The 13196-nt window shown below is 38.1% G+C and overlaps 1 protein-coding gene across 1 annotated transcript in view; it reads left to right on the top strand.

Moving 5' to 3' along the window:
• The first annotated feature begins 4642 nt into the window (after positions 1-4642).
• LOC140165026 (probable tubulin polyglutamylase ttll-15) overlaps positions 4643-13196 on the top strand; it is a 30962-nt gene continuing 22408 nt past the window's right edge. Inside the window, exons 1-5 of the mRNA XM_072188440.1 lie at positions 4643-5457; positions 6724-6885; positions 7337-7459; positions 11603-11684; positions 11841-12112. Coding sequence (XP_072044541.1) covers positions 5242-5457; positions 6724-6885; positions 7337-7459; positions 11603-11684; positions 11841-12112 — 855 coding nt within the window. The 5' untranslated portion in view covers positions 4643-5241. The remainder of the gene's footprint in view (positions 5458-6723; positions 6886-7336; positions 7460-11602; positions 11685-11840; positions 12113-13196) is intronic.

Raw genomic sequence — 13196 nt, 5'->3', positions numbered from 1 at the left:
AGGCTACTGACAATAGCCCCGATTAGGCCGGTGACTGACCTCGCTGTGTGTGAGTCGAGCATGGTACGCCATAGGTCATATGCTTTTAGACTACCCTCCACGATTGGCCTATACACTGCGCTATATAATTCGGCACATATAAATCAGAATTTTTGTCAGTTTTTGACTCAAGACGCAAGCTTCTTTCTCAAGACGCAAGCTAACGACTATCATATCTGTTCAAAATATATATTCAAGTGCAAGGAACCATATCTGGTTTCTTTATACGAAATCATTTACGGGAGATATTCATCATTTTCTATCCCGGTATCCAAAGATTTTCGTCTCATATCAAACTCGTGCATAGTACATTCACGTGTATCGATCGAGGGTATTGATTTTAGTATCTCTGCTGACAAAGTAATTATTAGCCAGGCGATGTCGGTGTGCCAGGGGAGCTTCGCAAACTAACCTGCGGTACTCATTAAAAGTTAAAAGGCTGGGGTGCAAAGCCTTACTGTGACCTACCCATAATGGGGAGCACCATTGGACACAACGTTACTAGGTTTTTCAAATATCTGCTTATACTCACATTTTTCTAAGATATAAATTTCATGGTGTTGAAACAGATCGTAGTCCAAACGTTGACATACAATTTGTATTATTCATTAATCATTTGAATAACAATGGTCACGGGTTGAATACACTCCAGCGGATTCACTATGCAAGTGAATAACCTACCAAACCACTTCAAATACTGAGATGTCAATTGAGATCAATTCTGTATTGATTTGATCAAATCACTTGCATTTGTCATTAAATAGACTCGTAGACTCGCACGCAGGACATATGTGACCGTACAGCACGAATGAGCCGTAAATGTCCTCAATTGTATTCCGAGTTACAGTGTAAAATGGGCATGAAGGTCGTATTCATTGGTACCTCAATTTGGTGCTACGTGTTCCTCATTTAATGAGATACACGTAGCACCAAATTGAAATACCTATGAATATGACCTTCATGCCCATTTTACACTGTAACTCGAATACAATTGAGGACATTTACGGCTCATTCGTGCTGTACGGTCACATATGGGAAGAATATTACACTATATCTCGGGGTGTTTTTATTTTGGGAAAAACACACAACTTTTACCAAATAATACATCAGTTTTTTCCATTTTGACTTTTAGAAAATGAATACACCATAACAACAAATTCGTTTATTTTTGCTCGCCGTATAATGTAAGATAAACGGTTCAAAACAGACGTTAGTCGCTCGGAAGGTCGACCCCTTCGTGGTCTCGCCTACCGAGCGACTAACATGCTCACCATACCTGAACAAGACACCGATTATCTATGGTAATGGTCTGTTTCTCACCCTTTATCTACTACGTATTATACATCCATCCCCACTGCAAAAACAAGTGTTTATATTTAAACACCATATTGTGTTTATTAGAGCAACACTTAATAAACACATAATTCATGTTAATGGTCTAACACTAATGTTTATAAATTAACACTTGGTGTTATATTACAAACATTAGTGTTTGTAATATAACACCAAGTGTTAATTTATGAACATTAGTGTTAGAACCATTAACATTAGTGTTAGACTATTAACATGAATTATGTGTTTATTAAGTGTTGCTCTAATAAACACAATATGGTGTTTAAATATAAACACTTGTTTTTGCAGTATCATTCAGGTGTTCAAAATATACACATAGAGCTTGAGACCAGGGCTGGGAGGGTGGCACAGCATGGGTGATAAATAGCTGCGAGTACATAGGGACCCAATTTTGAAGCTCTGTGTACATATTAAATTAAAACCTTCATATGAAACATTGAGTCATTATCATATCCTATATTTATGTGTGGATAAAAATTTAATAATTGATATATTCAACATCAGTTTTGTCTTTAGGGAAAAAGCCGATGACAAATTAAGTTTGTAGGGCATATGTGAAGGGTATAATTTATAGTATAATATTGAACAACGTACCTTATTTAATCTGTTAAATAAATAAATAGATTGGACTATTTAATCATATTAATTTATTCAAGTATTTATTATCTTCATCTATTGCGTTGTCTTTTTAAAGGCAGTTCTTGTTAAGTTGTTCTTGCACTGTATTCAATTCAGTATCGAAGTTACGTAATGTTACTATGCCAAAGGGATCACGCGCCAGAGTAATGAACTACGATCGAAACAATCACCACACAAAGTATATGGTACTCGAAGGATATCAAAATAGCGTGATCCGGTAACCAAGAGAATTACGTAACCACTTCGATGCTGAATTCAGTAAGCAAACGGCCATGGCTATCCAAATTTGTTTGCAGAAGAGACTCCGATGCAGTCATTGTAGTCGCTAGTCGCATACTGCTAAAAGTAGTCTCGGTCGCGGAAAGCATGCATGCATGCAAGTCTAGCATTGATACACTCAGTTAACTGTGTTTCCGATTAAAGGGAGTCTCCGGCAATCACAACATTATGCTATGTAAGACCCCCCCCGCTTTTCACATTCTCAAGCGCCGTGGCTCAAATCATCATGGGTCAAAATGAACATTGGAGTCGGCAAATCCCGGTACGCCTCTGTCTCACGCCAAGCAATTCCAAAAAGTTGACAGCAACGCACTGAAGAGTCTATTGCTCTATTGTGTCCGATTTGAGCGCTGACATATTGGAAAATGTTGCCAATCAATATTAATGAAGTCGTGCGATCGACACCTACAACTGTTCAATTGGGCGACTTTATTGTTAGGTGCTTTTATTCATACATTGGGCGTATCGAGCTGTATCGGTTGGTCCGCAATTATATTTAATATAGTATTATCAGTCCAAGAGAACGCCAAATATGGATCAGGAGTATTACATAATAATACCCTGCTATGACAATAGCTGCACTAGGTTAATCGTATAATCTCCTTATGTGGTTAGCATGGCTGGGCCAGGAAATCCACAAGGTCAGCCAATGTATGTACATGTATTCGGTACATGTGCCATATCTTTTACAATGGGTGATAAATTTCTGGTTTGTTTTATTTCAAAACGCAACATTCGATATTCTAAAGCTTGGTCCAAATCCAAGAGAAGAACCAACTCTAGTAATTTATGTGGTTTCAAATTATATCAGACGTTGCCTTTTTGATAGAAATGGTGTTTGTTGATGTGCACAGTTTCCCATTAGATCATAACATGCTGTTGTACATCCAAGGTCAAAGGTCTTTTAATCCATATTTGGCGTTGTTCTGGGACTGATTATAGGCCTACAAGTATGATTTGCTTTGCTTTATTGATTGATTCAGAAATAGTATGGCTATATGCTTCTCGAGTTATCAGCAAATATATCACATTTGAGGTCCAGGGTAGACTCCTATACGCGATGCTCATGTAAAATACTATGGTGGGCCTATACATAATAAAACACGATGTGGACCGCGGCTAATGTCCTTAAAAATACTACAGTAGGAGTGATATCATAATTACTTCAAATCCTTATATGTAGACCTATTGGCAAACAATGTAGACAACTTACTTGTGTAGATTCTTATATCCGCCGCACAGAGCGCACACTTTGCCTATGCTGCTGAACTGTCCGTAGCGAAATGGTAGAGCAAAGCGTGTTCACTGAGTATAATCAAATGAGCGCCCAAACAATTTGGGCGCTGCAATTCAGCATCGAAGTGGTTACGTAATTCTCATGGTTACCGGATCACGCTACTTTGGTATGCCTTCGAGTGCCATATACTTTATGTGGTGATCATTTCGATCGTTGTTCATTACTCTAGCGCGTGATCCCGTTGACATAGTAACATTACGTAACTTCGATACTGAATAGGTTTGTATTGTAGGTGAACCTCTGCTTTGTGTGCATGCGACAACTCACGCACACCCTTGGGATGGACTAGTACAAAAGGTACCTCTCGTTCGTATAGGCGCTTTTACGTGACTTTCGTTTCATCACTTATTGACAGTAGCCTGCCTATTATAGCGTTAATACGCTGGTCAGGTCAGTTACCGATTTAATGGCGGAAGCCCTTTGTCTCGAACAAAAGGTACCTCTCGATGAATAGCGTGTCGGGAACTCCAATTGGCACAAAGGAACAATAAGCGTTACATAATCTATTTCTTCTCCTTCCTATTTTAACTCCTTGGGTCGAGGCGATTGCATTGAAAAACTAATAAATTATTCATAACAGTTACGTAATCAGTCGATAGTGTGGCCACTCTTTACTTGCAAACCATCAAAATTCGTAATCGTTTTGCGTTGGAAAAAACCGTTCTCTCAAGGGTAGGTACTCTGTGATGAGATGTACAAAAACCTGAATATCATAAAGATCAGTATTCGTTTGTGCATATGGACTGCACATATACGATGCTAAATATTACTCATTAAATATTATGACAAATATTGGTATTATGACAATACGGTATATAATACATTGTATATAAAACGACTAATAGATCCTACTATCATGGCGTCAGGTCAATGGTCCATCATATCCCGTATGTTTCTTAAAATTCATTCATATCTGAGACAAATTGCTGTGCCCATTTTATACGTGCACATGTGGATCAGTGTTGGTTTTTTTATTTTTTTTTCGTTTCTTTTTAATCGGGGGCCACAAGGGTGATACTAAATTAATGCTATATATATTTAAATTAATACGTGTTCCCGGTTGGCTCTATATAGCACAGTGCTCTATAGCGATTTCACAGAAAAGATATTTCTAGTACAATGCAGCGTCGGACTCTAGCTGAGAGCGTATAGCCTAAGTCATTATAGACTCCGAATATGGCTCTCCATACACAAATGAACAAACACAAAGGAGGGTAGTCTCCTCCGTGACCAGCTTGATTTCGATGGAGCGGAACCAAATTGGCTGCGGAGGAGACGGGTCATTTTGCCATGCAAAGTAATGTCTTCAGCCTTGTATGCATGGGTGGATACCGCACTGGCACAAACGAGAAACCATCGGAGCAAACCAAAATATGCGGTATTAGTGTAACTATATAGTTACTATTGTTATTTATACATGCAGTAATATTATAATATTCTTTTCAGGGACAAGCTACTTATCAGGCATTCAGCTACTCCTCCATAAGATTTAATTGTTTGTCGTCTTGATGTATTGTATTTAATATGTAATAAAATCAATTGAATTGAAATAGAAAGAAACTGGGACGCGATATCGAAACAAGCATATGTTCATGTTAGTCATTTTTCGTTGAGGAAGTTATTTCTGCATTATAATGGTTTGGATGTTGCGATTGATGATACTAGTACAGGTACTATCTGTAACGTTCTTATTATGCCTGACATATCCAGACAAACAGAACGGAAATCATTCTGCACCTATGTGTAGCAAAGGAGAATATATTACTGGACATCATACTCCTCTTAGTACAGACCTTGTGCGTGGAATCGTCAATAGTCGGCCAGTGGTTAATTTCTATCGGCTGATAACTGTGAGTAACTCATACAGTAAAGTAAACCTGTAATTTCAGATATCGCACATGCTTAATGCGCACATCAATGAGTATTTTTGATCAGAAGAACCCCTAGAAAATGAATAGGGATTGGCTCAAAAATAAAATTGCAATAGAGAAAAGAAGCAGGTTAATTGAACAAAGGTTTTATATAGTGACTTTGTGTGAAAACATGAAGGAATTTAAAAGCATTTACCATTCTGTTTTTATGACACATTTTTCAGCGATACCTAATTTTAATGTTTGTCCACGAGACATCTAACGTTTGAATTTCAGCACACTCTGTAGATTAGGAACTACTGACATTCATTTTGACAATAACCATTTCAATTGTACATGATTCTGACAAGACACACTATTCAAATTTGATTTTACTTTGAACCGACAATCTTATCAAAATGAAATAGTTTTGGTTTAATTTTAAGTATTAGCTATTCAAATTAACAAGATATCCAACTCTTGTATCCCCATTTGAATAGTTTCACTTTTAATATAATGGCAGGTTTCTCTTTAGAAAAAATGCACTTCTTTATGGATTACCAGCAAACCAACTCTATCGCCTTCAAATTCAAAACACTGCCGCTCGAATTCTTACTTTCACCAGAAAATGTTGCCATATCACGCCAATCCTAAAGGAACTGCATTGGCTTCCTGTCACACAAAGAATTGTTTTAAAACTTATGTTGATTGTATATAAATGCATTAATGATATTGCTCCGTCATAGTTATCTGTACTCCTTTCACATTACATGTATGTTCCCACTCGTACACTTCGATCTGGAAACATGCAACTTCTTCAAGAAAGAAATTCCAACCGCACATGGGGCGACAGATCATTTGCAATCGCAGCTCCACGTCTATGGAATGAACTGTCTGTTTATATTAGAACTGCTATAAATGTAACTGTGTTAAAAACTCATCTTATGTCAGAGACATTCTGTAATTCTTAAGTTATGTTTCTTAATTTAGTTCCAATTTTCTTTGTCTTGTTAGTTTTTGTTTTTTTGTTTTAATGCCTTGAGCGCTCTTAATTGAGTGGATATGTGCCTTGTCGCTATTATTATTTTTATTATTATTATTATTATTAGAAATGCGTAGATCGTTTTAAGAGTGTAGACGTCTCAAGGAAATAAAAAAGATAATTACTTCAGCTTTCCCTCCCTTTTATCAATTTTGATATTCCCAAAGCCCCTTCTCCCACATCAGAAGCAACTAACACTATAATTTCACCACTCCTCATTTCAGAGTCTGAAGCGTGGATATTCATTAACTCACGCCTTAAACATATTTCACATGTTGGGCTTCGTGCACCAAGAATCACACCGTACTCAGTGGGACGTTTTATGGGCACACGAGTCTCCCTTTATATCTGGAAACCTAACGAACAAAGTACACCGTAATCAAAAGGTAAAATAGGTCAAACTGCTTTCATTAGGATTTTAGCCTGCTTTAATCTACAATCCTGGCGGAAATTCGTTCTCTTCCCCACTGACTGTAATGTGGATGATGACGATGTTGTCCATGTCAGCATTGCAATAGGGGAGCAGGGAAGGATGTTGGCCAAATTAACGCTTTGCTGTTGCAACCTTTTTCTCCAGGATTGTAGTTTTATCGCATCTGGAGGATACTACTCCAATATGCGTGGACGAACTTAATTTATACTCATTTTACCTTTCCATTGTCATATCAACGATATATTCGCAAAGAATAGGCCTACAGTTTTATAATAATGTAAGTTTTGAGAGAACCCATTGAATATGTAGATCGCAGCACCCAGATGCATAGCTTAAATATTCGTTGTATCATGTTTATTCATTTGTCTGCTTTACTGTTTTGTTGTTTTCCCGCCCTTTTACAGGTTAGCCAGGTTCCCGGCATGCAGCAAATTACCCACAAGGCAAAGCTGACAACTCAAGGGGGACTGAAGTACGTGCCCAAATCCTTTTTGATCCCGCAGCAAAAACTAAACTTTTTGGAAGAGGTTTGTATTCTAATGTTTTATTCACTTGCGTAGTCTGCATGCTAAGGAGGTTAAGTTGTCCGTACGCTGTGGAAGTGAGTGCGATATTAGGGCTACACTGGGTGTAAAAATGAAATATGGTCCGATATAATCAGAAACGGGTCTATCATATATTTCCTTATGCAAAAATAATCCAAATAAGGATAGTTTACACTCTCTAAAATGCAACATGCCGTATTTCATGCATTGCTTGGTATGGACTAAATGCGTGTACCCTCGTTTTTGTGAATCTACAGTTCCCAACAGAAACACATTTTTAGTAAAGTAAAACTAATTATTTCCTATGTAAATTTGATATTCCCTCTAACCATTATTACCAAAGATGTTTTATTTGGGTAAACAAAATATTCACGTAACCATCGACGTATAACTTTTTTACAACTCGCCACCCTGCGTTCCGGTAAGTTGCATTAAAACACACGCATAATTATGGAGAACCCCTTCCCTGGGAGAACATATCGGTCAAGCAAAAGCTCAACGGGCGGAGTCGATTTGTGTGTCACCCATCTACTCCATATTCAAAGTTACAACCCCTATACTTACAAAGTTCAAGGCAACCACAGGTACCTATCCAATATTCATAAACTATCTCAAACATTATCCCTGTCAACTTAATATGCTAATGACCTAGCTGACAGCGAGTGATCATTTCATGTTAAATGGTGATGATACTCATGGTGTCTTGGTATAGATTATTCGTCGTAATCAACCATGTTAGCTTGATAATCATGTTAGCTCCTGTCATGTTAAAGAAACATAATTTGAATATCCGGACCTGTGATAGTGCCGGGATTGTTTTTCCCAAGTTCAACTTTAGATTTGACGCTGATCAAAAACTTCAAAACATGACCATTTTCCTCAAGATACAGCTCGGTCGGAGAACCTTACATTTTGACCTGACTTTTAACGTCGGATGACTTTTACGGTTTCATACTCCTCAAGAGTCAGGGATCATTGTCCGCAAGTTACAGCCCGATCGGAGTAAATTTGAATTTGACCTGATCATCGACCTCGGATGACCTTTGCAATTTCATACTCTCCAAATGTCAGGGATCATTGTCCGCAAGTTACAGCCCGATCAGAGTAACTTTGAATTTGACATGACCTTTGATTTGCGGTTTCATAATCATCCAGTGTCGCATGTCGGTGATTGTTTTCCGAGTTACAGCCCGATTAGAGCAACCTGTCAGTTCCGAGAATAAGGGCGGACAGACAGAGTCGATTTATGTGTCACTCATCTACTCCATATTCAAAGGTACAACCCCTAAACTTCCAAAGTTCAAGGCAATCAACATAGGTATTTTACCACTGATACCTATCCAATATTCATGATCGATTTCATCTCAAACGTTCTATCAACTTAATAATTATGCTAATACCCCAGCTGACAGCGAGTGATCATCTTATGTTCATTATTACTTGGTAAAGGGTCATAGGTAAATCAAGGTGTCTTGGTGTAGATTATTCATCCAGTTATAACAATGTTAGCTTGATAATCATGTTAGCTCCTGAATATCCAGACCTGTGATAGTACCGGGGCACAGTGCACAGCGATATTTCCCTACCCAAAAAATAGCGCCATCTCTTGATTTACGGGAATGTTTGACGGCGATATTTTGAAGCGTTTCCGAAACATCCCGAGTAACTGAACTATGAAAAACTATCCGTACAACAAATTTCAAAACAAAACCCGGCATGTAGAAGATCATTTTACAACTCATATTCCCAAGAATACATACTGTATTGTAGAAAATAAATGGGATATTTGAATAGATTCAAACAATTTCCGAAGGGCTATTTTGATAAAATTTTCATCAAAGGCCAATATGATGATGACATTTTGTATTCCAATTTTACAATATTTTTCGAGTTTTGTTGAGAATTTTGGAAGTTTATGCAAGTAGAATGCACAGATACAAGCATATGGCATCTTCCGCCTTTTGGCGGATTTTTCCACCTTCAACCATCAATTTGGTCATATCTTCGGATTTTATCGGACCTGCCTTTTACTACATATTCAACGCCTCGGCATGCGATCGGATGTTTTACAGCACACAGACATACTTAAACAGGTAGAGGTTTATAAAAGCGAGTTTCAGTTTGCAGTTAAGTACCGAATAATAGCATGGAATGTAACTATACCTCATGGTATCAGTTAAACTCTAAAGTTCCTAGAGCGATTTTTTTATAAACTCATCACAAGAATATTCTGTTAGCAATATGAACAAAAGAGTTTATCCGAGTATTCATGATACCAGCATGGTAGCCCTTGTGATAAATGCCTGGTATTGTCTCTTGAACATGCTTTGGCCGTGCTTGGTACAACCTTGAAAAAAGGTACAATGCAGTCTTGGGTTCGAGTCCAGTAGAGAAATAATAATTTGGTACGTGGTCAATAGGTGAAATATCACTGTGCAGTGTCATCGCCCCGATATCTTCATGGCAGAAATCACCATGGTAGGTTGAATCCACAGCCACGCATGACCATTTGGTTCCGACCTGTTTAATAGTTTTGAGACGCAAAATGGGCCGAGGGACATCCGACTAAGGCTATTGACAATAGCCTGGTGACTGACCTCTCTGTGTGTGAGTGGGCATGATATACGCCATGAGGTCATCTGCTTTTACACTGCCTCTACAAGTGTCCTACGCTGCGCTATAGTTCGGCACATATAAATTCAGAATTTTTGTCAGTTTTTGAGATCAATACGCACGGTTCTTTCTCAATACGCAAGCTAACGACTATCATATATTTTCAAGACATATATTCAAGTGCAAGCAAAAAAATATGGCTTCTTTAGAATAAAAACAATACGGGAGATATTCATCATTTTCTACCTCGGTATCAAATCGTGCATAGCACATTCACGTGTATCGATCCTGGGTATTGATTTTAGTGTCTCTGCTCTACAAAGTAATTATTAACCAGGCGATGTCGGTGTGCGGGGATTGTTTTTGCCGAGTTCAACTTTAAATTTAACGCCGATCAAAGCAACTTCAAAACTTGATCTTTGACCTTGGATGACCTTTGCAGTTGCAGTTTCATACTCCCCAAATATCCGGGAGCATTTTCCGCAAGCTACAGCCCGATCGGTGCAACTTTGCATTTGACTTGACCTTTGACATCGGATTACCTTTACGGTTTCATACTCCCCAAGTGTCAGGGATTTTTTTGATGATTTTTTGATGTGTTCTGAAAATTGGGCAAATGGATGTAAGGGGTTTTGAAACAAAGCTCTTCATATACACTTTTTCAGTGCCAATTCCATGTTAACGCCGCACTGCGGCAAAAACAAACCAAACACTGCGACGCAGATCCCGAGTTATGCAATTTCATCATCGTATACAGCGTCTTGTTTGAGACCTTCTCCAAATGTTCGTGCTATTTATAGGTAAAACGGCCATTCCATCTTTTTACAAAATGTGTTATCTTTATGTAAACAAAAGGCTAATGAAATATAAACTGAACTCAAAAAGAAACTTATAAGGTCATATCTTGAAATCCTGTCCATCAAATTGAACCAAAATTACACACAGATTTACTTCAATACTCTACTCTTAACACATGTCAGTAATTAAGCAGTTATCCAACTGACACAACAGCAAAATGCACTGACATGGGACAGCTTCCTGGACCACATTCTCAGCCCAGCACTATAAAATAAAAAAAGTGTATGAAAAGCAGAAAGCAGCACCGTTTTATCATCTGTGCAAGGATCTTGTGTGCATTCCCACAGATTTTTTGTCCTGGGTGCCAAATATTGGGCTGTGAAAGTGAAGGAAGTCCAGGAAGCTGTCCCATGACAGTGCATTTTGCTGTTGCGTCAGTTGGACAACTGCTTGGTTTCTGACATGCGTTTTGAGTAGAGTATTAAGGTAATTCTGTGTGTAATTTTGGTTCATTTTGATTGACAGTATTTTAAGATATGACCTTGTGATTCACAAGTTGTAAAAATTATAAGTTTCTTTTTGAGGCCAGTTTATATTTTATACCTCTCCGTCCAGCTGCATGCTAATAGTAAGGGAACTTTTGGTATCTTCATTATTGAAATTGTTCATTAGTATCTGTGTCACAAAAACTTTCTGTCCCCGTATTTCTTACAGGTAAAGAAAAACAAACACAAAAATCGATTATGGATGCAGAAAAACATTGAACACAGGGGGAATCAAGTGAAAAAATTACAAGGTAATGTATTCATGTCGTCTGCTAAGTAAATAACTTATAGTTATCAGTTTAAAAGAGCCTACATTCCACGTAAAATGGCGGTTTTATAAAGAGTTACAAGTTGTGAACAAGAGTGTGCTTATTTTGCGTTAATTCTGTCGTTCTTTCTTTTGACAGAGCTTGACCTGAATAAGGAAAGTATAATTCAAGAATATATATCCAATCCATATTTGGCACAAGGACGTAAGATGAGTCTTGGAATCTATGTAATCGTGACCTCGGTTGACCCGCTTAGAGTCTATATTGTGGACACGAAATATGTCATTCGGTGCACCTCAAAACTGTATGACCCAGAAGATTTTACTGATCCGAGAACCTGTATTACCGATGGTGTTGACCAGTCGAATGCAGCAAACTTTCGTCTCGAATTGGAAAAAGGAAAGGACCAAGTAAGTACATATCCAAACTCCTTCAAAAAACCAATATAATCTTCTATAGTATTTCTGACAGTTTACGGAGCAGGTACCTCTGGTGAGCAGAAGCAGAAAAACAAAACAAACAAACAAAAACAAAAAACAGGTAAATCCCATTTCAAGTGTGAACAAAAGTACAACTAGACTAAGCTGTGGTCTAACCCACGAACACAGCCGTGTTGTTACCCCTAATGACCTTTGACCCCAAAATATATGAAAACGGCCATAGACATTGGCTAATGTCAATGCATGGGTGCATGTGGCACCACTTTGCTATGTTACTTGTGACAGAAGGGCATTTTGAAGGTTTTTCGTCTCAGACCGGAAGTGACCCCTTAATGACATTTGACCCCAAATAAGAAAATACCACATATGAATTGGGTACCCACAATTCATGTGTGAACATACTGTTACTGTCCTATGTTTTTCTTAGCAAATAAACATTTTTGACGGTTTTTCGTTTTATACCGGAAGTGAGCACTTAATGACCTTTGACCCCAAATCTGTGAGGACCCCATAGACACTGGATAATAACAATGCATGTATGCAAGTGGTGTTACTGTCCGACGTAATTTGTGGGAGAAGAAGCATTTTAAAGGTATTTCGTTTTGTACCGGAAGTGGCCCCTTAATGACCTTTGACCCTAAATAAAAAAACCACATATACACAGGGTAACTACAATTTATGTGTGAACATACCGTTACTGTCCTATGTTTTTCTTAGCAAATAAAAAAATTGAAATTTTTCGTTTTATACCGGAAGTGACCCCTTAATGACCTTTGACCCCAAATCTGTGAGGACCCCATAGACACTGGATAATTACAATGCATGTGTGCAAGTGGTGTCACTGTCCTACGTAATCTGTGAGAGAAGAAGCATTTTGAGTTGAAATCACGTTTTTGACCCCTATGACCCCTGCGTGACCTTTGACCCCACGAGTTTCATATGACATGTAGGGGCATGGTCAATGATGGTTGTGACCAAGCTAGGTCAAAATCGGTGTAAGCATGTAAGTGCTAGAGCAAATGTAGTGGTCGGCAGAAAGAAGAAGAAAGAAAGA

Source organism: Amphiura filiformis, chromosome 11 (genome assembly GCF_039555335.1).
Source record: "Amphiura filiformis chromosome 11, Afil_fr2py, whole genome shotgun sequence".
NCBI classification, from domain to species: Eukaryota; Metazoa; Echinodermata; class Ophiuroidea; order Amphilepidida; family Amphiuridae; genus Amphiura; species Amphiura filiformis.
This window is presented reverse-complemented; position numbering and strand designations above follow the sequence as displayed.